The 26,013-nt window shown below is 39.4% G+C and overlaps 2 protein-coding genes across 3 annotated transcripts; one reads left to right on the forward strand and one right to left on the reverse strand.

Moving 5' to 3' along the window:
- Positions 1-601: 601 nt before the first annotated feature.
- On the forward strand, positions 602-2,209 carry LOC127568000 (probable G-protein coupled receptor 75). Its single transcript, XM_052011245.1, has one exon. The coding sequence runs from the start codon at positions 602-604 to the stop codon at positions 2,207-2,209; it is 1,608 nt and encodes a 535-aa protein (XP_051867205.1).
- A 3,987-nt stretch (positions 2,210-6,196) lies between these two features.
- Positions 6,197-22,877, reverse strand: erlec1 (endoplasmic reticulum lectin 1). Of its 2 annotated transcripts, none has more exons than XM_052012908.1 (14): positions 22,555-22,877; positions 21,701-21,805; positions 19,736-19,816; positions 18,510-18,587; positions 18,359-18,425; positions 17,158-17,210; positions 14,250-14,473; positions 13,945-14,083; positions 12,076-12,237; positions 11,035-11,094; positions 9,911-10,035; positions 7,712-7,789; positions 7,449-7,524; positions 6,197-6,876 (listed from the first exon to the last, which is right to left on the reverse strand). In XM_052012908.1, exons 1-14 carry the CDS (start codon positions 22,732-22,734, stop codon positions 6,805-6,807), a joined length of 1,500 nt encoding a protein of 499 aa, XP_051868868.1. In that variant the 5' UTR covers positions 22,735-22,877; the 3' UTR covers positions 6,197-6,804. The 2 variants fall into 2 exon arrangements, with proteins under 2 accessions (XP_051868868.1, XP_051868869.1); XM_052012909.1 differs by having other exon boundaries at positions 18,359-18,422; positions 22,555-22,868.
- Positions 22,878-26,013: the final 3,136 nt, after the last annotated feature.

Genomic DNA, 26,013 nt, shown 5'->3' on the forward strand with positions numbered 1-26,013 from the left:
GGAGACCAGCGAGAGGGCTGCCGAGAGCGGCCAGGAGGCCGCTTCTCCCCTGGAAATTAAACTTTGCTCAACTTCTGCCCCTCGAGTTCCTGGTGGGATCGGCGCCCATTCCCGGGATTTCTGGTGCGGCGCCGGCGGGCGGTAGATCGCTGGAGCTAGCGGCGGCGGCGGCGGGCAGCGCGATGCCCGGGTTAGCGGCAGTGAGTGGCGGCCGGACTGATGCGTCGCTCGCCCTCCTCGGGGCTGCTCCTGCAGGTAAGGCCGGGCGCTGCGGCCGCGGCGGCTCAACGGTGCGTGTCCCGGTCCAACGAGGTCCTGCTCGGGGCCCCTCCGAATATCCGAGGTTGAATCGGTGTCATTTGGATGGTGGAGCTGAGGCTGAGCGGCGGGGGGGAATTCCCTCTCCGTAGGGGTTCGCCGCCCCTTCGGTCTAATTTGTTCGGGGGTGGGGTGTTTATTTTCTGCCCGGACAGAATCAGTGACTCCCCTCCTCGGAACTGTTTCTGTTTCAGATTCCCACCGTCTGCGGTCTTTTGCTTCAGTTCAGTAACCCAGCCACTGGCGTTGCAGAAACGGGTTCTCTGGGCGTCCGAGTTGAACGATGAACCTAACACACAGGAGGCGGCCTTTAGCCGACCAGAGCTTCCCAAATGTCACCAACAGCTCGACCGCCTGGGTCACTGAGAACGAAACGGCGGGGCATCTCCAGGAGCTGATCCGCACGGCCACTCTGACCACGTGTACCCTCCTGCTGCTACTTACGTTCTGCCTGGGGACATACGGCAACCTGGTCGTCTTCTTGTCCTTCTTCGATCCAGCCTTTAGAAAGTTCCGCACTAACTTTGACTTTATGATCCTGAACCTGTCCTTTTGTGATCTGTTCATTTGCTGTGTGACAACGCCCATGTTCGCTTTCATTTTATTTTTCGATTCAGACAGCAGCGTCTCGGAGGCTTTCTGCTTCGCCTTTCACCTCACCAGTGCTGGACTGATAATAATGTCCCTCAAATCTGTGACCACAATAGCTCTCCATCGCTTGCGCATGGTGCTAGGTCAGCAACCCAATGCAACAGCTTCTTCTCTCTCTACACTTATCCTCACCATCAGCCTATGGACCCTGAGCTTCACCCTCGCTAGCCTGGCTACCTTCTGGACATATCCTGAGAGTTCCAGGGTATGTGTGCCCCTCCTTGGATGCACCAGTAGAGATGGTAGAATCATTCTCTATCTGTATGTTACAGATTTTGCATTTTGCGTGGGCACTGTATCGGTCTCCTATGTGGTGATAGCTCTCGCCCTGAAGAGAAATGCACACGTGAGGAAGTGTGCTATCGTCACTGTTGATACATTAAAGACCAACACCCTCATGAGGACAGGTGCCAACAGTGTGCAGACTGTTAAACTACCTCTTTACCGAAATCAGTATTATAATAAACTCCATCACATGCAAAGACACTCTTACACACAAGGACGTACTCACGTCCAGGCTTCTAAAAACAGGTTGCAACTGGCGTCCTCCGTGAACCTTTCAGGCACAAAAGATTCAAAGGCTGTAGTCACATGTGTTATCATTGTATTCTCGGTAATAGTTTGCTGCTTGCCATTAGGAATCTCCTTCTTGCAAGATGTCTCAACACCGCAGAGTAGTTTTATTTTAAATCAGTTTAAGCTTTTTGGATTCACATTAATATTATTTAAATCAGGACTAAATCCATTTATATACTCACGCAGCAGTGCCGGACTCAGGAAGAGAATTCTCTGGTGCACGCAATGTGTGGCCCTCGGCTGCTGGTGCTATAAGCACAAGACTTGGTTACGAGCAGTAGGTAAAGGGAGCCTGGATGTGAACAGAAACAAATCATCTCATCATGAAACAAATCCAGTTTATATACTGTCTCCTAAACCACAGTCTTATGGACCCAGTCACTTGAGTGGTAGTATATTAAACCCCAAAGTATCTGTTGGGCACCAGAAATGTGCGCAAAATAAGCCAATCCCCATCAACGCAAAGATTCAGCCTTACTGTAGCATTTACAACAGTAGTTCTTCCAGGAAATCAAGCAGCCCAAGCAGATCGCCACCAATGAATGCTGTTAGTGCATTTGCCAAATCGCATGGTGCCATGTATTACCATACAGCAGAAATACAAGAGTTTGTTCCGGAGCATGAGAACACCTCTGCCGAACGAATACCCATCCCGTCCGTTTGAAGGAGACCATTCAACCCATAGTGTCTGTGCTAAATATGTTGCATGTCAGCAGCTGTGTCCGTTTTGCCTAATTATCAAAGCGCACGTTGTAATCTCCCGCCAAGATTATTTTCACAAATATTTTTGAATAAATATAATTGATTTTAATTACTCCCCATGCAGGAATGTTGGAACGATTTTTTAAACCTACGTTGTTTGTAAGACATAAAATTCAATCGAACCGTGCAATTTTAAATTGGCTGCTATGGCAAATAAACAGTCTGACTGGTAATTGCATCGCTGTTCTCATCATGTCAATTTACTTCTCTGAAGTTGTGTTATTTTTATTTGCAGTTTTTTCTCACCTTATTGCACTTAAAAATGTTCACCGAAACCAGGTATGTTGACTGCTACATGTGCAAAATTGTTTTCACCAGTTATCGTTATTTCAGATCCCCTAAGTCATGCAGTTGAGAGCAAAAGGACAATTTTTTTTTATTCTGGGCTCTTCCACTGTCCAACAGGGCATCCTAAACTTCAGAGGGCTGCCCAAGAGACAGTTGTCTTCCATTTTTTCCCCACTTCCTCTCGGTTTCTCTGCCTAACACGTCTCTCAGTGAGAATTCACTTGTGGCGTTCAGCCCACTTTCCATAATTCCAGAAGCATTTTGAAGAACTGTGGTCATCATTATTTTTACTTATGTACTCTGGATTCTTTTTAGAATACAATATATTCCAGAATTATTAATTTGTATGAATTTGTCAAATCAATCTGAAGGGTACTCTTGCCAGTTAAAGGAAAAAAATAAGCATCAGTAGGATTAGTAGAGTGCAATTATTTCCTTAAGAATTTTTTTTGCTTCTTTGCAGAGTAGATTCACCAGGATGTTGCCTGGGATGGATCTTGGTGTACAAGTCCAAGGACTCCTGAAGGTGGCAGCACTGAAGATAGGATGGTAAAGAAGGCATACATACAGGATGCCTGCCTTCATTAGCTGGGCAAAGAATTTAAGTGCAAAGTGGTCTTGGTACAACTTTCTAAAACTTTAGTCAGGCCACAGCTGGAATGTTCAGTGCAGTTCTAGTCACCATGCTAAAGGAAGGACGTGATTGCACTGAAGAGGGTGTAGAGGAGATTGTTGCCTGGGATGGAATGCTTCAGTTGTGAGGAGAGAAGGATAGGCTGGGTTTGTTTTCGTTGGAGCAGTGGAGGCTGAGGAGGGACTTGATAAAGGTAAATAAAAATTATGGAAGGCATAGAAAGGGTAGATAGTTAGAAACATTTCCCTACAGTAGAGCTGCCTGAGACCATAGGGCAGAGGTTTTAAGGTAAGATATGTAGAGGGGGGATATGAGGACGAATTTTTTCAACCAGAGGGTGGTTGTAATCTGGAAGACATTACCTGAGAAGGTGGTGACGACAGGTACTCTCAACGTTTAACTAATATGTATGTGGACAAGCACTTAAATCACCAATGCACAGTTAGCTATGGGCCAAGTGCAGGTAAATAGTATTAGTATAGATGGCAATTTGATATCAGTATGGAAAGGTTGGGTCAAAGGGCTTGTTTCTGTGCTGTATGATTCCATGGACTTGTATTGTTTGCTAAGCTGCCTATGAACCAAAGAAACTACTTCACAGAAGTTACAGAATGCTGGGAAAAGTTAATGCTGATCCACTTCAAACTGAAACAGGAAATTCTGGTGAAATAGAACAAATGAGGTGGCATTATTTATTCATTCACAGGATGCAGGTGTCACTGGTGAGACAAGTATTTATGGCCAATCCCCAATTGCTCCCCAAACTGAATTTCTTACTAGGCCATTTCAGATAATAAAGTCAAGTACATTAGTAGGTAGAGAGTCACACATTAGCCAGAGCAGGGAAGGATGGCAGATTTCCTTCCCTAAAGGACGTTAGTGCAAAAAAAAAGTTTTCAAGACAAACTGGTAATTTAATGGTCACCATTTCTAATAGCTTTTTAACTTCAAGTAATTAAACGGACCTGGAATGAAGTTCCCTGCATTCAATTTGAGATGTTAAAACATTCTCAGCAGGACTCATTCTGACCATAATGTTAAATTACACAATTAGAATTTAACAGGTAATTTAGAATGAGCCTTGTTATAGTTGCTTAATTCACCCACCTGAAAAAAGACAGAAGTCTCTTTATTCTATGTAAATCAGGGTTATAGCTATCCAACACAAAATGGCCAGAACTAGCAGTTCTTGGATTTCACCTTTTATGGAACAAGATGAACAGAGACACTCTTCATGCTTTTTGCTGCTGACAGATTCCCTCCTCAATTGTGCACCATCCCTTCAGCCCAGCCTCCCATTTAAACATTTGCTGCAGTTTTCTACTCTGTAGATGAGCTCCTAAGTTTGCCAACCCCTGAAACAATGAGGTGGCCATCAGCACCCAGAGTACAACATCAAAATGGAGTGAAATAACAAGAGAGTCTCCAAAATATACAGCAGATTAGACTACATGTGGAAAAAGAAACAGAATTCACGTTTCAAGTCTAAGATGCTTCATCAGAACAGGGAAAATGAGAAAACAAGTTAGTTTTAAGTTGCAGAGTGGGTTATGGAGTGGCAAGAATGGATGGGATGAAGGGACTACCTCTGATAGGGTGAGGGCAGGGTTGCCGAGGTGATTACACTATTTACAGAGCAGCCCGGTTAGTAGAGGAACAAGGAATAATTAGAGTGGGATAAAAGAACACAGAGAGCTATGAAAAACAGATCAGAGCTGTTGTGTAGGTTTAATGCCAAAAGGAGAATGCTGGAAATGCTCAGCAGATCAGCCAAGAAAGAATTGGAATTGGTTTATTATTGTCACATGTACTGAAGTACAGTGAAAAAAACTTGTCTTGCATACTGCTCATACATATCAATTCATACACATCAATTCATACACAGTGCATTGAGGTAGTACAAGGTAAAATACAGAATGCAGAATAAACTGTAACAGTTACAGAGAAAGTGCAGTGCAGGTAGACAATAAGGTGCAAAGTCATGACGAGGTAGATTGTGAGGTCAAGAGTCCATTTTATTGTACTAAGGAACCGTTCAGTAGTCTTATAACAGCAGGATAGAAGCTGTCATTGAGCCTGGTGGTATGTGCTTTCAGGCTTCTGTATTTCTTGCTGCTGGGAGAGGGGAGAAGAGAGAATGTCTGGGGTCTTTGATTATGCTGGCTGCTTTACTGAGGCAGTGAGAAGTGTAGACAAAGTCCATGGAAGGGAGGCTGGTTTCTGTGATGTGCTGAGCTGTGTCCACAACTCTCTGTAGTTCTTTGCAGTCGCAGGCAAAGCAGTTGCCATACCAAGCCATGATGCATCCAGATAGGATGCTTTTTATGGTGTATCAATAAAAATTAGTGAGCATGCCATATTTCTTTAGCCTCTTGTGGAAGTAGAGGCACTGGTGAGCTTTCTTGGTTGTGGCATCTTCAAGTTCGGACAAGGACAGGCTATTGGTGGTGTTCACTCCGGGGAACTTGAAGCTCTCAACCTCAACACCGTTGATGTAGACAGGACCATGTCCACCCACCTTAAGTCAATGACCACCTCTTTTGTTTTACTGACATTGATGGAAAAGGTTGTTTGTAATGACAGCATGTGCCATGACAACCTTTCTACTACCCCAACCACCAATGCCAAACATTATCCATCCTGCCCATCATATCTATTCTGAAAGTTAATAACCATAGCTAAAACCCCTTCTCACCAGATCATATCTTCGTCATATGCATGCATCTGTGTATTTCTAGGAGGGATATTGACAACTGATAGGTGGAGGAAAGGCTTCTCCATTGTTCCCTACCTAATCAAATATTTTGAGTTTAGTGGATGTATCTTACTGTGATCTAAGGACAGAAAGAGGATTGAATCTGGGACCTTCCTGGTCTGCAGTTAATTCCTGCAGATGTGCATACGAACAGAACTTATAATCTATTTGGAACTATTTCTTTGATAATGAATTTACCCACTGTGAATCACTTTTCCACAACTTGCACTTGAATGTTTATTCAGACATAAGAAAACTATGTGCATTTTTATAACCAACATTTAAAGTATGGAGAATCAGAGGTCATAATACTTTTCAAAGTGTTAAAAAATTGAATGGAAAATGATAAACATTAAAATGTTTATGGGAGAGATTTAGAGCATCAAATAGTTGTGGTGCAGTAAATAAACACTTCCAAAGGTATCAAAGTAGCAAGTAACTGAAAGAATTTAACACAAAGATGACCCTTGAAGTAAAGATCTGGAAAAAGTTTAAATTTAAAATTTACATCTTTGTAAAATTACATTTAGCACAGCAGATGTACAAGTTTCAAGTATTATTTCAAACATTTTACAAATTCAACAGGTATTCCAATGCAGTCTTTTTATAGTGTATTTACAATCAATCACTGTAGATTGGTTCCTCTGTTTCTTTATTTATACACAGATGTCTGTCAAATACTTATTTCCAGGTGTCCATTTCTAAAAGGAACTGATATGTAATAAACCTTCATCACAGAGTTTGATACCACGTGTCCAGTCCACAACTATTTAGAACAGTCAATTTTATTCCACCAACAGAAATCCAGTTGCGCATTTATTTAGTGGGGTGCTGAAAACAATCCACTTTCATCAGCTGTATCCAGAATTTTACAAATTATCGGTGATTCCACCTATAAAGTAGATATTAGGCAATTAGAACATAGCACAGAGTTCATTGCCATGGCCCACATCAATACACAGAGTTCATTGCCATGGCCCACATCAATACCCCACCTCCAATACCAATCAACTAGAACCTGGGACACTGCTGTACACCTCAGCTCACTCACTGCCTAAAGGCTCCTAAGGCAGTGGAGACATGGCATTTACAATGTTAATAATCATATTCTAATAGTAGTAACATTGCTGCCCAGATTAGCTGTGAAAGGACCCTTGCTATGAATTGCACTCTCGATTTGTCCATTTCCAACATAGTACACCTTGCATTCATGCTTCTTCTCAGTTTGACTTTACCAAAAATTCCTTGCTCAGTAAAAAGCAAAACACATACATCATCAAGATACAAATCTTTCATTTCTTTTGAACAGTGTAAGATTTATTGGATGAACACTGAAGTCATTTACAGAAAAGGTACATTTTCTGCCCAAAAATATAAATCTAACTATGCTTTATTTCTAACAAAATAGTAAAATACACACAAAATACAACTGTAAAAATACTACTACAAACACTTTTTACTCACCCCCAGAATGTACTGACAGGTTTGTGGCTCAAGCATGTAGATTGTGACTGCATGTGGGGATTCTGATTCCTTACACCTGTGACAAAAGTATATTTACATGTTACACATGTACAAAGCAAAGTATGATTGACATTTACAAAATAAATCCAGCCCAGAAAATTAACAAAATTGTGCATAACTTAAGTTTGAAAATACAGAAGATTACCTACTGAATTATTAGAACTAAAGATAGTGCATGCAGCAGTCATTAGAACTAAACTTACTTCAATTTTACAACCACTTGTCGTGGTTTTCCTGTTAAATCGCAAAGATCTCCATTTCCATAGAAATGTGAAACAACTCTGAAAAAAATTAAAATTACCTGTGATAAAGTACATATAAGAAAATCAGTTTCCAAAAAAAATTAGAGAATGTATAAACTTCACAATAAGATCACCTCATGAATGTTCAACTGAGATTCAAATGATAATCTTCTTACAGTAGAACCCTGATAATCTGCTTTCCAATTGTTTGCAAACCTTGACGGTTTGGCATCTGACTCACTGGGTTCTGATTCCCACACTCCCACTAACACACGAGGGCCTCAGTTCCTGCACTCCCTTTAATACACCACTCCCACTAACATGCTGGAGCCCCAGTTCCTGTACTCCCTTGAACTTACTGAAAAATTTATTATACCACTGTGTAACAACTAAAAAAAAGTGAATTAAAAGAGTGTTGGACTATTAGTTGGAATAATTTCCATTAGTCAGAAAAATCTGCCAGTCTGGCACCAATGTCCCAAACCCGCCAGATTAATGAAGTTTTACTAAAACAGAATATTAAATTGACAGCAAAGTATGATTCAAAAATTATCTAGTTTACTTTCATTTGTAAATGGCTTATAACCCTGGAAAACTGTTACACAGTACTACATGACGGGCCACAGGAACCATCATCAGGAACCACAGGCCACACAAAAGTGACAAAAATATTGGAAGTGCTACACTAAGATTCTACACTAAAGATTCTACATAGGAGCAGAAAACCACAAATGCTGGGAATCCAAAACAAAAACAGAAAATGCCAGAAGCACTCTGTATTTCAGGTAGCTTCAGTGCATGGAGAAATCAGTGCTCCAGTGGTCCCACCTTCCCTGGAGAAGCCAAACACGGATTAGAACATAGAACATTACAGCACAGTACTGGCCCTTCGGCCCATGATGTTGAGCTGACATTTTATCCTGCTCTGAGAACTATCTAACCCTTCCCTCCCACATAGCCCTCCATTTTTCTATCATTCATGTGGCTATCTAAGAATCTCTTAAATGTCCCTAATGTATCTGCCGCCACCACCTCTACCGGCAGTGGATTTCACGCACCCACCACTCTGTGTAAAAAAACTTGCCTGTCATCCCCCCCATACCTTCCTCCAATCACCTTAAAATTATGTCCCCTCATGTGAGCCATTTTCGCCTTGGGAAAAAGTCTATGCCTCTTATCATTTTGTACACCTCTATCAAGTCACCTCTCATCCTCCTCCGCTCCAAAGAGAAAAGCCCTAGCTCACTCAATCTATCCTCATAAGACATGCTCTCCAATCCAGACAGCATCCTGGTAAATCTCCTCTGTACCCTCCCTAAAGCTTCCACATCCTTTCTATAATGAGATGACCAGAATTGAACACAATACTCCAAGTGTGGTCTAACCAGAGTTTTATAGAGCTGCAACATTACCTGGCGGCTCTTGAACTCAATACCCCAACACACCACACACCTTCTTAACAACCCTATCAACCTGCGCGGCAACCTTGAGGGAGCTATGGACGTGGACCCCAAGATCCCTCTGTTCCTCCACACTGCTAAGAGTCCTGCCATTAACCTTGTATTTTGCCTTCAAATTCAATCTTCTAAAGTGTATCACTTCACATTTTTTCCATGTTGAACTCCATCTGCCACTTCTTAGCCCAACTCTGCATCCTATCAATTTCCTGTTGTAACCTACAGCAACCTTCTACACCATCCACAACACCACCAACCTTTGCGTCATCTGCAAACATACTAACCCACCCTTCCACATCCTCATCCAAGTCAGATTGGATGATTGCTTCGCAGGACACTTCTATTCAGTATGATTAGGTGACCCAAGCTTCCACTCTCCTGTCATTAATTCTCTGTCCTGTAAGTGTTCTGACCTCTCTGTCCTCTATCTCTTCCAACCTAAGTAATGAACAGTACCTCATCTTTCATCTAGGTAGTTTGCAAAGGACTGATAACCTTTTTTAGTTCCTCCCCATGGATTCCATGGATGTGGGGGTACCATTCTGTTTCAATTTGTTTCTTTTTCTTTTCTATGACTGAAGCATCACTACCCACAGCCACTGATGAGTGTGATTGATTCACCCCAAAATGTGGTATGCAGAGTTGTCCACAATACTTCAAAGCCAAGCCAGAGTCTTCATGTATTACAAAGCTACACATGTACCTCACTTTTTGTGTTCCATCTTCTCGCCATTGATAAGACCTTGCTGAATTTTTTGCTGCCCATGTGATGTGCTCTTCTTTATTCCAGGTTCCAACCACAATAATGTTTTTTCCAGATCCTTTATCCTTCAGATAACAAATGTAAATTATTCAGTGACACCCTTGAATATTGTATGGCAATATTCATCAAACAGGAGCCCATCAGTAGTAGGGAAAAACTGGATGGTAAAGTGGGGCGGACACCTTTTTTGTTTTACTTTTGGGGCCTGGGTTTAAATCCAGCCCTGACGGATAAAATGGGAATTTCTGTATCCTGGCTGCAAAGATACTCAGTGAATCTCTCTTAATCTGCTCTTGCTCCAGCCCTTATTTGGGCAACAAGTTGCAATCTCCCTCAAAGACAAGATTGGAGGAAATGGAAAATAAATAATGGGGTGGGGGGGAGTGTGCTTTATTCTGTGTCTTGCTTGTACTTTGTATAACTAGGGAGCAACAGATAACAAAACTGGTGTCTAAAATGACAAATGTTCCTCTAAATATATTTTTGTACATTTTTCACCAAGTGTCAGAACTGAATACTTCAGCTTTCTGGCATAGCACGGGTTTAAATGTATAACAGTGATCCTTCTGGACTACTATGATAATATTTTGTCACAATTTTAGGCAAGTACCAAAATGTGTTGTTACACCAACTGACTGGGATAAGATTTGTTAACTAAACGTAGATTGATCTTGCAATCTTCTGAGTGTGATTGGCTCAGTTATTCCGTCTTAGGAAAACAAACCAAAGGGAGATTTCAATCTTCACAATGTTCTAAAATTGTACTAAAATGTAATAAAATGACAATTTATGCATACTTTGATTATTTTAAACCCACATGTACATTCAAATATCCTTTAACATGAATTACTGTGCAAATTTTAAGCGAGGGCAATGTTGTTACTGCTTCATAGGCAATACAGGTCACCATGTTTAACACATTAAAAAAGCGATTCAAGTTATAAGGCTCTGCTTCAGTTTGAAAAGAAAGATTTTTGTCAGGTGTAATCTCAAAACACATGTTAAAAATTTAAAATTGCATTTACACTAAAAATGAAATAAGATGTCGTTCCCACGACACATACCTCGTGATACTGCTGCACATGTTTACCATAGCAGAATTCATATTTCCACCATCCTACGCCCTGTTAATGCAACAGAATGAAGCAATTTTTTTAGTTTTAGTGCATTTCAACCTTTAATAATGTGGCCAAAAAAAAACATTTCAAGAAAGGATAGCTGAATTAGAGAAATATTAGAGCAATGTCAGAGTCCGTCTATTCGATCATTTCTAAAATGACAAAAAAAATTGTATGAAACAGACATATCACAGCATAAATCAGCAGATAGCTCACAAGATACCCTTCTGGCAAAGGAACAAAGCTTTTGCCAAGGAATATTGGTTGTTTTTTTTTGAGATCTCCTTTATGACTCATTTCATTTTCCTAGCAAACAACGGCCTCCTTTTATTGTGCACCAACCATGGGCCAGCAGTCAACACAGAACACACTGCATCTTAAACCATTTAACAACAAAAACTTGTGGACAGAGTGGGAAGCCACTTCCACAATATATATACACATACATACATACACACACAGGCTTGGAGAACATCAGTTTTTTGGTATCGAGATCAAATAAATATGATTGTGTGGTATGATTTAGCAAACACTCACACCTCAATGCTCAGCATTTGCTAATAGGAAAATAGCAAGATTTGATTCACAAAAGGCATCATGGTCACCGAAAAAGAGAGAGACTAATTCAGTGGCCTAAGTGCAGCCTTATACAAATGTATCATCACTCTTGAATTCTCTCCCGTTTGCAAGAAGAGAAACATTTCTGGGGTTTATGGCTTCACCATCCTGCAGACACTCTTTCACGGAATTAAAAGTTTGTGAACATTTGCACCATCAACATATTTCTTGTTTAATAGCATTTCTGATGGAAGCACGCTAGCCTGCAATATTAACTCAATCACCCACTGCCTCCCAAAGAGTTGCTGCCCTGACCAGCTGAGTATTACCAACACTATTTATTTTAAACTCCTGGAAACAGATGGTGTAATCTTTCATTTAAATATCAATATTTTTACAAAAAATAACAGGGAAAGGCTAGAATCTTACCCCATGGAAACAATAGGAGCCACTTAGAAATTCCTGAATGAGCTGTTCATCGGTCAGTTTGGAGATGTGAATGGTTCCTACAGCAACTGGCTGTTGTCCACCAATGCTGATAGATTTGTGGGTTGCAAACTTATCATCTTTTGTGGATGTTGCATCTATCTCCTATCAATCAATCCAAAATGGAAAAAAAAGTTAAAATGACATTAATTTAAATGCACGAGCAACATTTCAAAACAAAAAAAAAGCTTGGTTACCTCTCAAGTTAAGCATTGAAATTAAAGAAAGTCTGCTACTCATTTTGAAGTTACATGGATTGAGCATTTAAAGTCTCTATGCAAACAAATTATAAGTCTAACACAATTTCTGGAAAGGTTATTAGGAAATATAAAACAGATTACAGAAGTCCAATTTGATTAATAAACAAGAACGATATCCCTGTTCTGTGAACAGAGCCTTGGTGTACAATTAAATCTTAATGTCTGAGAGTTTTAAAACATCCAGTAAAAATAAACTACAAATCTTATTAGACACTGTATTAATGACAGCCAAGAAGTGAAAGGGAGAAGTAAAACACAGGTTCTGCCACATTTACATTTGACTGTTTCATGCTGAAACATGAAGCAGCAGGTTCATTTTGAAATCCTTGAAATTAAGCAGTATCAGAGAAGGAGCACTTGAAATTGAAAATGATTTTTCCAAAATGGAGAAAAATGAAAGTTACGTGGACAACTATAAGAGACGAAGACCAAAATAACATTTCACTCTTCACTTTGATGTTAGATCCTAGATGTTTACACGCTGAATATTGAAATGCTTGGATAGAGTGGATGTGGAGAGGATGTTTCCAGTAGTGGGAGAATTTAGGACCAGAGGACACAGCCTCAGAATAAAAGGACATCCCTTTAGAACAGAGGAGGAATTTCTTTAGCCAGAGGGTGGTGAATCTGTGGAATTCGTTGCCACAGATGGCTGTAGAGGCCTAGTCATTGGGTATATTTAAAGGGGACATTGACACCCCTACTAATCAAGAACCTATCAAAGGTCATGGGGAGAAGGCAGCAGAATGGGGTTGAGAGGGATTAATAAAATGAGCCATGATCGAATGACGGAGCAGGCGATCTGCTCTTAGGTCTTATGATCCTCCCAAAGCAAGATTGTTACTAAAATTAAGAATAATATATTATTAATAATTACTTAAACCAAAATTTTGTACAACACAGCAAGATATAATTGCAACAGTGGGTACATTTGTTTTTCCTAGCTGGTTTCATGGAATAAAAAAAATGCCAGCTTTCAACTAAGCAAATAGTTGCTAGAATGGACTAAAGGAAAAAGGTAACAAAAACCCAGCAAAGCACCAATTAACTCACACTGATCATTTCCCCAAATTTTATGGGCTTGATTTTAAAATCAGATACCAAGATACAAACTGGGCAGCAGGGTGGTGTAGCTGATAGTGCTGCTGCTGCTCAGCTCCAGAGACCCAGGTTCAACCCTGACCTCAGGAAACTGGCTGTGTGGCGTTTCCATGCTCTCTCTGTCGCTGCATGCATTTCCTCTGGCTGTTACTTAGCCAAGTTAATTCACTTCTGCAAATTACTCTTTAGTGTAGGTCAGTAGCAAAATGAGTTGAAGGGGAATTGTATGGCATGTGAGAGAGAGTAAATTGCAGAGATAAGTCAGGAGAAGGCAAATGGGACTAATGGCCTGAAGCTGGTATGGAGCCGATGGGCTGAATGACCTCCCGTTGCTTTGGTACAAATTTTCCAAATATATACGAGTAATATGCAAAGCAGCCAGGAACTCCATGAAAGGTTTCCTTTGCTATTTCTAAAGTTATGTGAAGATCGATCCGTTGTAAGTAGTTACCTCTTGGATTCTTTGGTTATTAAAAGGTGGTTTCATCATTTCTTCTTGCTGTTTTTCTAACTCTTCAAGGCTTTGAGGCCTTAATGGTGAGCCATGTACCGACTGGCAAAATATGTCATTAACTGGGGAGGTTTTAAATCTATGTAAAATAAAAACAAAATTAATGCTCCCATATGGTATCATATTAAAAGTATTGTTACAAAACTGTTCTTAGAATAGACAAAACCAACAGAACATTATAAAATGTACCAGTTTCATTATGCACACAAGTTTTCAAGGCTAAAGAACACATTTAAATGTTTTACCTGTATTTAGGATGGCTGCACAATAGTGGTGTCAATATAACTAATTCATATTCACAGGTAGTGACTTCAGCAACGGAGAGGATCTCATGTTTGGCTTCAGGGTGGCAGACATACATGACAGTGGTTACTCTTGGTTTGTTCTGTTTTAAGCTGCAAGGTGTACCATTTCCCATTATGACTGGGTAATAAGGAGTGATCTGTCCTTCTATGTTTTTGGTGTGAACCTTGAAACAAAATAATTGTTACTTTAGCATATCCCTTTCAACAACTCTGGACAAAATTTATTTAGTTGTCCGTAATAAGGGGAATCATTCAAGAAAGAACACAATATGGAATCACATACATGTGAAATTAATACATGACATTCCACTGGATAAAATAACTCAGGTTTGAATTCAGAAAACGTTAAAAACTGATCTGAAAAGAGACTCATTATATGATCTATTGTTTAAAAGTGAAAACAAAAGATTTGTATTCATTATTATGCCATGCTGCTCATTGTCAATCATCTGATAATATGGTGTGTAAGTATACAATTTCCACATTTTTAGGCTATTTACATTGCTTAATTCAGTTTTAAGAAATTATTTTGAATCATACAATAATTTGAATTAAACAATGTCAACAATATAGAAAATGGGAATACAGATGAATTTAAAATGGGAGAGTTTAAGTATTGGTTTATTATTGTCACTTGTACCGAGGTATAGTGAAAAGCTTGTCTTACAAACCGATCATACAGGTCAATTCATTACACAGTGCAGTTACATTGAGTTAGTACAAAGTGCATTGAACAATAAGTATGAACAATTCCAATTATTTGCTGAAAAACTGATGAAGCAGTTCCAAGACACTGGAATTTCCATAACAACAGGGACGCCATTTAAATCTAGATGGCTTTTGACATTCAAAATTGTGCTAAAACCAGGCCAAGTATTTAATCAAACACCACCTTCGATGATCACAACACCAGCATGAATGCTAACAACAGTGCTCAGGTTTTATTTTATCGTGTTAATACCAATCATTTATTCAATACCGGTAATTATAGAGTTTCAAATGGCATTATTTAGTAAGACAGTTAAGATACACTGCCTTGGTTCTTACAGAATTGCTGTTCACAAGAAACAACATTTTTCAAATTCTTCTAGATCCATTTCTTAGACTCTGATGAAGCTGACAAAAGACACAAAAGGTAGGAAAGTTCCAGTGATATTCAGTGGTTTATATTTTGTGTGCATAATTGAAATTCTTGCCTTTATAGAAATAAATAACAACCCAACATTAGTCATCAAGGGCATTTTCCAGGGTGTGATATTCATTAGCTTATTCAGAACAATTCACAAGGGTGAATTATCAGGCTGATTAGCAACATCTTGTAGAGGCACATTCTTGATTGTTGTTTCTGAAATATTGCCTCTACATCAGGTAACAGATTGAGAGACTAGAATCTGTGAATCTAGACAAGTGAATTTTCACAGCAGCTGTGAAAACTTGTGCATTCAGAATGAATCCTCCTTTATTCCAGTGTGCATTTGATTTCATAGCAAAACTGTCTACATTTGGTTACTGGAGACACGAGACTGCAGATGCTGCAATCTGAAGCATTCCAAATGAAGGGTCTCAATCCAAAGCATCGACTGCCCATTTCCTGCTTCAGATACTGCCTGATCCGCTGAATTCCTCCAGCAACTTGTATTTTTTTTAAAACATTTGGTCAGTACTTATTTTATTCAACCTTAACTGGTCTTCACTTGTATTTAGTAAATTTGGATTCATAAAATTAGATTGTTCTTGTACAAACATTACTCTGACCCTTGCATTTATTTGGAAAACTGCAATGAAGGGTGCTTATGAATTGTGGGTTTAAAACAAATGCACAGGATTGTACATATAATAAACGGCAGCCAGAATAACTGATAGTAAATGCCCCGCGAGGAAGCATTTACTTCCTCAAAAGCTTTTACATTTCCTGAGTGTGTTAATAACTGTTGGTTGCTAAACTGCAACCTAAAAAAACTCCTACAAAGCCATGAAAAAAAAACAGAATCTGTGCAGACGTAGACCCTCTGTTGTTCCCATGCCATGGGCCATAGCAATGATTTACCATAACATGAAACAAGTACAGCACAGGTCCTTGGGCCCACCATGTCTGCACCAACCACAATTCCAATCTAAACTAATTCCATCAGCCTGCAAGTGGTCTGTATTCCTCCATTCCTTGCTTGTTCACATGTCTGTATAGATGTGTCTTGCAGGTTGCTATTGCCTCTGCTTCCATCACCCTACTGGCAGCACGTTTCAAGCACCTTCTACTCCGTGTAAAACGAAACTTTCCTCGCACATCTCCTTCAAACCTTCCCCTTCTCACCTTAAACCTATGCCTTCTAGTATTTGACCTTTCCAACCTGGGGGAAATAGACTAACTATCTACCCTGTCTATGCCTGTCATAATTTTATATACTATATAATGACATTTTAAAACCAGGGTTTCTAACAGAGGGAGGTAATACATTATTTGTGTCCAAATTAGCATCAGAAGGCTTCATAAATGATTCAATGTTACTTAACACCTCAAACATTTATGAATAATGTCAAATACTGGCAAGATTTCAGCTAACTAAGACCTACACACAGTATTAATAATGATAATAGAGCTGTTGGAAGTGGGCAAAGAGACATGAAGGAGAATGTTTACTAAAATTATTAATAATGTCCAAAATATACATCTTATTTTCAGGTGGCCAATTTCATTTGGAAAAAAAAGCTCTGCCAAAAATTCTTTGAAGCACTCTAAAGACTTGAAAAGAACGTACAAAACATTCTTTAGCCATCAGAACTTTGTACCGTAGTAATAAATATGTCATAGTGGGAAAAAGAGCTACAAAAAGGATAGTATTTTACTTACTTTAAATTTCTCCGTTTCAGTTTCGGATTCATCTGGCTGCATTGCAGCGGGATCTAGATGAATATGGAAACCCCAGTATGTGTGAGTATTCATCAATTATTCATACATAATTTCACTCAGAACTGATGAAACCTTAGGAGAGTTAAGTACCTAACCACAGAAACTAACACACTAACGATGAGTAGAAGTTACCATATGAATAAATAACTACTGTTATTTTGAGGACAGTTCTCAGGGACACTACACATTTTCCTCCAGCTTTTTAACTTATGTTTTTACACATGCTGATATAATTCGCAAGATAATGAGCATTTGTTCTGCTGTCAGTTAGTCAGTGAAAGATTTAACATTAGCTCAGATTGAAAGGTTACTGCAGAGACACATCTCTTTCAGATCTAAAGCAAGTATCTTCATACTGTTCTGGAACAGGACTAAGATCAATGATATTTTTAATTACTGTTTATATGAAGATCTACTTATGTTCCAGTTTCTATTGATCTAAAGCATACTTCCTTTTCTACAACACCTCAAGCATATTTAAAATACATACCATAAAAACTGCAACAAACGTAAATGCAAAAAATGCACCAAATTAAAAATGTTCATATCGCATGGGATTAAACTAGAGTTTAGGCATATGGATTCATAATTACAAATTAAATATTTCTTCCTCCTCTCTCTCCCCACCCCCCATTCTTAAGCATTGGCATTCAACTTCATGGCATGTCTTGACCCAGCTTTATAATCTCCCACAAACCTTCAAGAATTATACTTTGCTTCAACTCTGGCCATGGAATCCCACTTTTTCATCTCACAGTTTAACTTTAGTTGCCTAGAAGCTAGACTATGGAATTTATTCCATGAAATATTCCACCCCTCTTTTCTCCTATTATACACCCCTTGAAATCAACCTTTGAAAAAGCATTTGGTTTTTCCCTCTTATAAAGTGTATCATGTAAAGTAAATATGAATTGAGAAATGTAGAACAGAAGTGAACAAACAATAATGTTTTTGGTTGCACTCATTACTTGAAATGGTTATGTTTGAAACAATTATTTTTTTTAAATTATTGTTCTTTCATACAGATTTTAATTCAATCCTCATCAACTCGTTAACTTTCCCCCCCACAAGTTTTCAAACAGCATCCTAAAACAAGAACATACCATGTTGCATAAATGAAAATTCCAGTAGATGTTATTACCTTTGGCCTCAGAATCAGTTGGTGTAGTCATGGTACCAAGATAATACTCTTGGATATTGACTTTCTGCTAAATGAGAAAATGCAAAAAAGTTAGCATATTAAACATTTAACAGTTGGCAAAACTACTGACTAATACAATCAACCACTGTACCTGTCCAGTTTCTTTTTCCTCATGATATTGGCGAATATGTTTTCCATGACAAACTTCATAAGTCCAGTAAGATTCAATCTGCAGCATACAAAAAAAGTCTGCTATAGAAATGTTCAATTAGGAACACTTGCATATACACAAATGGGTCAAAGGCACAAATATAAAATATGTATATACAAATAAAATACCAATTATTGTAGAAAAGATAAAATATCAAAAATATAAAAAGATTGTGATCATTTAGGAAGTGTAACATAATTATGTACAACTGATTATAATATTCGGAACTTCAAAAGCAAAAGGGAGTAAAAGTTATCCAGCATACATAAGTGATGATTACAACATCTGCCCTCAACAACATTTTCCCTAACTTTGGGAGGCAGTAGATAAATGCATCATTGAAATATAGCATTAGAAAAAAAAATTATTTTATTAACAGTAAATCAATAGTTGACCAGCTGTCATGACACACAATTAAAATTCACCCAAGTGAACACACTTCATTGATTGGTAGGAAACAAATGAAATGCTGCAAGTGTGTTAAGTGAAAACTTTTTTCTAATTGCCCAGTATCTTTTTCTGATCTATAGCATTCTCCGACAGCTCCAAAGTGACCACTAAGTTTCTGCGAGTCATGTTAAAAAAATTGTAATAATAGGAAAGCCGGTGAAGGTCACAGTCATAGAGCCATGCAACATGGAAGCAGACCCTTTGGCCCATTGAGAACATGCCAACCATTGAGGTGTATTTAAAGATGCTAAGAAAGGGCCACCAATCAAAGATATATGCTCAAGAAATTATACCATATGTCATGGACCAAAAGGGATTTGGGTCAATCATCTTTGGACGTTTCATTATAATCCATCACAGAACAAACAAATCTGCATTTTAGATGAACCATGAAATGTAACTAAATTAATATCATTACTTCATGCTTTCGTTTCAAGTATATTCCATGAGTACAAAATCAACATCTAGAAAGAAGACTGATGAGATAAAGCACAGATGAAATACAAAATGCCAGTAGGTTTACAAATGATTGATCAATGTGGGAAAATATTCACAGATTCTTAATAATACCACCTTGTGAGTATCAAAAAAAGTCACCACAACTTATCAACATAACAAAGGGAGAAAAATATACTGGGAAAGCATGTATATACACCAGGAAAATAATTTTCCATTGTTCCAAATATATTCTATTAATTAATTACAACCAATTTTACCCTGTAAGAGCAACTGCTCTGCTTAAGGAGTGGTTCCAATAGTTCACCAGGCCCATGACCTTTGTAATCATTATCTTCATCCTAAATACAAAGAAGAACAATTATCTATCAAGTAAAGCATTAGTTTTAGATTTGGTACTCACTCTACTGTGGTCAGTTGTTAAAAATAATATAAACTGACTTCTAACTAAAGTCAGCAGAATGATGTGTTAGATTACAATATTACAGTAATAAAATCGAGCAGTTTGAATCATGAGCTGAAGGGCCTGTTCCTGTGCTGTATTGTTCTAGGTGCAGGTTCACCTTATCATTCAACAATTACTTCCCCAAGATGAAGCAAAAGCAGTTACATGTATTAGACATTTTAGAAGATCTTTTGTTGCATTATTTCTGTGGAAATTAAGTAATGAAAACAGGCAACTGCATTTAAGTAGATACATGTCCTTATTATTTCTAGAAAAATACTGTGCAAAAACTTAATTAATCAGCACCATATAAAAAAGCATGCTTTAGCATATGAAAAAACTGCATTTTCAGTTAGAAAACATTAGGTGTAGGATTTATTTTCCATTGACTCACTACCAAACCTGTTACACTACAGCAAAAACCCAGCAGATTAAATGAAATTATCTTTCTACTTTATTTATATATTCTTTGGCATATTCAATAGTCAGCAGTAATATTAAACACATAGTTACATCTTACAACTGCAGATATGCAACTGCTAATATGAAGTTTAGTAACTAAGTTGTTACTGTTCTGAAGATATAAACCAAGCAATTAAAGCTCATCAGGCTTCAGGGACCTTTAACAATATAGGCAAATAACAGCAGTGAATTTTGAAGGGTCTAAAAGGAGACAGAAGTGATGGCTGTTGATGACGCTGGAGAGAATAGTTCACACACAGAGGATGGAAGGTTTACTAGGATAGCACTGGAATAATCAAAACCTGGAGGTAACATAGCAATGGTTGAAGATTGGCATAGATTACCTGAGGTGGGGTGAACGCTAGCAATATTACAAAGGTGAAATTAAGTGGTCTTTTTAGTATAATTTATACAGATTGGAAATTCATTTTGGGATTAAATAGGATATAGTGAAGAGTTTAGTTGAACCACAAAGTAAAATATGGCCAGTAAGTCAGTAAGGGGGGGGGGGGGGTGGTGGTGGTGGTGGAGAATGGAATTGATAGTATGGGTATGAAGTTTGTAATCGCAGAAGCCAAATTGTAGTTTGTTTTCCCGATACAACTGGAGGGGACTGCAGCTCATCCTTGACCATATGACCATAAGGCAGCACAAATGGTGTAATAGTATATGTGGAAGCAAAAGCAACATATAGATGAAAACAAGGCAGGCCCAAAATCAGCTGGTTCATAGTTGAGAAGAGTCATTTCTGGAATTAGTCTGGCTACACTTGCTGAGATAAAATTGCCTAACACTAACTGGAGATCAAACCCATCATTTTTCAAGTGGGCATTAGGGTTAAACTACAATGGTAAAATTACAGATGACTGTTAATATGGTTAAAACACAAATGTCTTCATGCATTAACAATGAACAAAAAATATTTATGATGTACATCATCCTTCACAGATTAAGAGCCGTTGCCCAACATTCTACATAGTTATGAAGTAAGAGTTGTACAGCCTCGACATCCATGCTGATCTTTTCACCCATCTGCCTGCATGAATTCTGTACCCTTCTATGCTTTGCCTATTTAAGTGTCTGTCTAAATGTCTCTTAAACCTAGTGATTGTTCTTCACACAATAGCACTTTGACACTGCGTCTTTTAACTAGAAATCAGTGTTCTGCATAAACATACACAAACAGAAAGACACATTTAAATCTATTTTTAGTCATCATTTGCAATTTAAATGAATGCATTTCACAGTATTCATGTAACACATCACAAAGCTACAACAAACAGCAATTGTAATAAAACACTATAAATCCAGGGCTTACCTGATCTCCATTACCAATTGATGGTAACATACATTTGTATCTTTCATTGTGAGCTGTAGTGATAATTATAAAATCATCAGGTTTATACAGGCCACCAGTTGTTGGCTGAAATGAAATGATAAAATTAAAAGTCACAGAGTAAAATGAGTATAACTATCTTCCTCAAACACAGCAAAAAATTTACTTTTCATTACCACATGCTAATATGAAAGCAGTCTGCAATATACAGAGATATATACATGGCTAGCACAATAAAACTAACCATACAACTGTCTTGAGTATCATTCTGGAATTATTCATTTTCAGGAATGTATATTTCTATTAAGGTAACTAATGAATTCCACCTTGGGATATTAATTTCACAGCAATATACCACAATGTTATAAATAATGAAAATATAACACTGGCTGATAAGAGTTCCATGGCAGATCGTGCAATAATGACTACGACACTTCGGAGAAAACATTCCCGTTAAATCTATTTCATGTACGTTGTGCTTATTCATGCAGTGACCGAACAGAACTTAAATTACAATCGGTGCCCACAGTCATTCCACCACTAATCTGCCATGTAGCATTAGTTGCCAACTCTGGCTGGCTGGACTCCCTGGGAACCACATGACCTTCCGACCCACTTCACCACTCACTCCACTGACCGCTAGAGGAATCCCTCCTGACAGGGAGTCCCGGCTTCCGGACATGGGTAAGTGTGGCTCTTTCACAACTCAGTTGTATGCTGGAGTCAGTCAAGCCCAAAAATAACTTGATATTGAAAAAAAATTGCTGAACAAGGCGTTTGAACAGGTCTCTCTCATTGCTGCACCGTCGGGGTAAGCGTGAGCAGGACATACTGACCAGCGTGAACTCGGGCCCGGGCCACGTTATCCTGAAGGGGACATCATCGCTCAGCACGGCCACGGTCCTGCTGCGGGTCAGCCTGACCACGGCGCCGGCCAGCAGCAGCAGTAGGGGCAGCAGCCCCAGCCCGGAGCCGCAGCCCGAACCCGAGCCGGGCCGCAGCCGCTCACGCAGCATCCTCGCAGCCGTCGCCCAGCGGCGCTGGCACTTAACTCAAGAGCCGAGTCGGCGACCGGGCGCCCTGCAGCCCGACACCCCGGGCCGCCTCCACTGCACTCGGCGGCTGCTCCATCTGCCACGTCTACTTCCGGTACGCCGCGGCACCGTCGCTTCCGGGAACGGTCTGCGTTGGTATAGCGCCGACCGACGAAATGCCCGCCCCGGGCGCCGTCTGGGTTGTGCAGCCAGCTTCCACAGACCAGGAGGGCCGAAGTGGGAACACGGCGCTCTGGAAAGGCTTGGCGGCCTGTCTGACGAGGAAAGGAGTCATTTATCTGAAACTTTAACGGAGTTTCTCTCTCTGTGATGTACATAAATGGCCTGGATGAGTATGTTGGTGGGTGGGTTAGGAAGGTTGCAGACATCACCAAGATTGGTGGAGTGGTGAACAGTGTGGAAGACTGGCGACGGATACATGGTGATACAGATCAGCTGCAGACGTGGGCAGAGAAATGGCAGGTGGAGTTTAACCGGGATAAATGTGAGATGTTGCACCTTGGTAATGTCAAGAGAGAGTACACTCTTAAGGGCACACCCTTAACAATGTTGAAGAGCAGAGAGACCTGGGGTGCAAGTGCATGACTCATTGAAAGTGGCTACACTGGTAGACAAGGTGGTTAAGAAGGCTTATGGAATGCTTGCATTTATTAATCGAGGTATTGGGTATAGGAGTCAAGAAGTTATGATGCAGTTCTATAGAACTGTGGTTAGGCCACATTTGGAGTATTGCATGCAGTTTTGGTCACCTCACTATAGGAAGGATGTTGAGGCATAAGAGAGGCTGCAGAGGTTTACTAGGATGCTACCTGGATTAGAGGGCATGTGCTATCAGGAGAGGCTGGATAAACTTGGGCTCTTTGGAGCGGCGCTGGCTGAGGGGTGATCTGTTGGAGGTGTGTAAAATTATGAAGGGCGTAGATAGGGTGGACAAGCAATATCTTTTTCCGATTATTGAGCGATCCAATACTAGAGGTCATGCATGCATTTAAGGTGAGAGTGGGTAGGTTCAGAACAGACGTGAGGGTTATGTTTTTTACTGAGAGAGTGGTAGATGCCTGGAATGCGTTGCCTGATAGGGTGGTGGAGTCAAACTCATTGGGGGCTTTCAAGAAGGTTTGGATGGGCACATGAATGAGAGGAAAATGGAGGGATATGGTCATTCTGTAGGCAGGAGGGAATAGCTATGTCAGCACAACATTGTCGGCCGAAGGGCCTGTTCTGTGCTGGACAGTCTCTCTCTCTCTCTCCCCCTCTCCCAACCAATTGAGTATTACCAGCACTGTGTTTTTGTTCTGCTTTTCAATCATTCAGGTGGGTAAATATTGGTCAGGGCCTGTGGGATAATTCCCCTCTGTGTGCTATACCATATTATTTCCATAGAGACGTACTTTGACAAAGCTGTGATCATCCTGGAAGGCAGGAACTGCAGCATTTCTTTGTGAGAAATAGTCTCCTCAACTCCCTCTGCCATTTGCAGAATCCTCACAAAATCATTATACACATGGAAAGCTATTCATTCCATCTTGCTGACAATACAAAACAAGGCAAGTAGGGTGGGGAGCACAGGCTTCAAGGGGATATTGTGCATTTAGGTGCAAAAAACAGAAAAACAATATTTTTTTAAAATAATAGATTTGGAAATGTGCAGCAAACATGAAAGGCAAATGGTATATTGGCTCTTATTATGAGAGTATTTGAGGATAGGCATAAATATAAAAAACAGAAAACAAGCTTTTCTTTGTCTCCTTCCCAATTCTGATGAAGGGTCTTCAACTTTAAATGTTAACCCTGTTTCTCTTCCCACAGATGTGGCCCGACCTGCTGAGTATTTCCAGTATTTGCTACTTTTATTTTAGATTTCCAGCAGCTGCAGTTTTTTTTTAATTTTCAGATGTAATTCCTGGAATGGCTCTGAAGAGAAAAATGAAGAGGCCAGTTCGGGCTGGGATGAGTAGAAATTTGGGGGGAAACGGCTGAATCTTTTTAATTCTTTATCCTGGTCTGGAGAAGTTTAGTTATTGAGTTCATGCTAAACAAACTGACAGTTTTTTTTAATATTAAAGAAACCAGGTCACATGGGAATTGTGCAGGAAAATGTCACTGAGGTAGAAGATCAGCGGAGATGATTTGATGGACCAGATAGTGAACTCCTGCTAATTGTTATGATCTTAATTCATTCACCCACAATAAAGCAATTCCACTCTTTTTGCCTCCACTATCCATTGATCACTGTTCAAAAGAAAACATGCATGATATCCATTCTAAATTTTGCTTTAAACTAATTTAAATTCAAAGTAAGAAAAAAGTACAATGATTAAAATAAATTTTAGATTTCCCTTTCTGGTCTATTTAAAATCTTGCATACCTCTGGAAGATTACCTTGGATAATGAGCAGTCTGTACATAGTGCTGGAAAGATATAAAAGTGTGGAATTATCACAGCATGAGGCCACTTGGCCCTTCATATGTGTACCAGCTTTATGTAGAGCAATCCAATCAGCCCATAACCTAGCACCTTTTTAAAAAACAAATACTTAGCCAATACCCCCAAATAAAAAACAAATAAATCTGCACCTATCACTTTCACAAATACAATCTGGATTATAACACCTCACTACATAAAATACATTGTTCCCTTTACTTCTGCCCTTCAATCATTTGTTGATTACATTCTATCTACATCCTCTGGTTGATGAATTATCTGCAAATGGGAAAACCTACTTATCCTTTCTGAATCCATTATGATTTTGTACATCTCTTGTCTGGAGATTCACCTCAAACTCACCATGCTTCCACATGAAATTCCTCATACTTGGAACCTTTCCATAATCTTCTCCCCACCCTCTCCAAAGTTTGGTCTAGTAGATATAAATGTTTTAATATGCTGAAAGACAGCAATAAGGTAGATGGAATGAGCAGAGGCTCGTGCAAAGACTAGTTGCTGAAAAGTCCATTGTTGTGCTGCATATTCTATCTAATGTAGTTCATGACAAGTGTCAGGTACAACAGACCACAGATGGTAACTAGACAACATTCCAGATCCTGCAGAGTGAAAGTGGAGGTGGGTGGATGGAATTGATAAAGTGTACAAGGGCAAAAAGAGAATGAGACAAAAAAAGTAGCTAATATTAAAGCAAATCTAAGTCTCAAAGGATAGTTAAGAATGGTGGTGCATGTTATGGACAAGAAATCTTAATTTTGGAGACAGGAGGCTGACACTTTTATATTTTCAGATAAA

This window comes from Pristis pectinata, chromosome 3 (assembly GCF_009764475.1).
Source record: "Pristis pectinata isolate sPriPec2 chromosome 3, sPriPec2.1.pri, whole genome shotgun sequence".
NCBI classification, from domain to species: Eukaryota; Metazoa; Chordata; class Chondrichthyes; order Rhinopristiformes; family Pristidae; genus Pristis; species Pristis pectinata.

Bases quoted from the DNA above. Each gene is read 5' to 3' on its own strand.
- LOC127568000 (XM_052011245.1), top strand. From the start codon at position 602: ATGAACCTAACACACAGGAGGCGGCCTTTAGCCGACCAGAGCTTCCCA.
- erlec1 (XM_052012908.1), bottom strand. From the start codon at position 22,734: ATGCTGCGTGAGCGGCTGCGGCCCGGCTCGGGTTCGGGCTGCGGCTCC. The intron at 11,095-12,075 runs GTAAGATTCTAG...TTGCATTAACAG, and splicing joins GCTCCTATTGTTTCCATGGG to GGCGTAGGATGGTGGAAATA. The intron at 7,790-9,910 runs GTACATGTGTAG...AATTTTTTTCAG, and splicing joins GATGGAACACAAAAAGTGAG to AGTTGTTTCACATTTCTATG.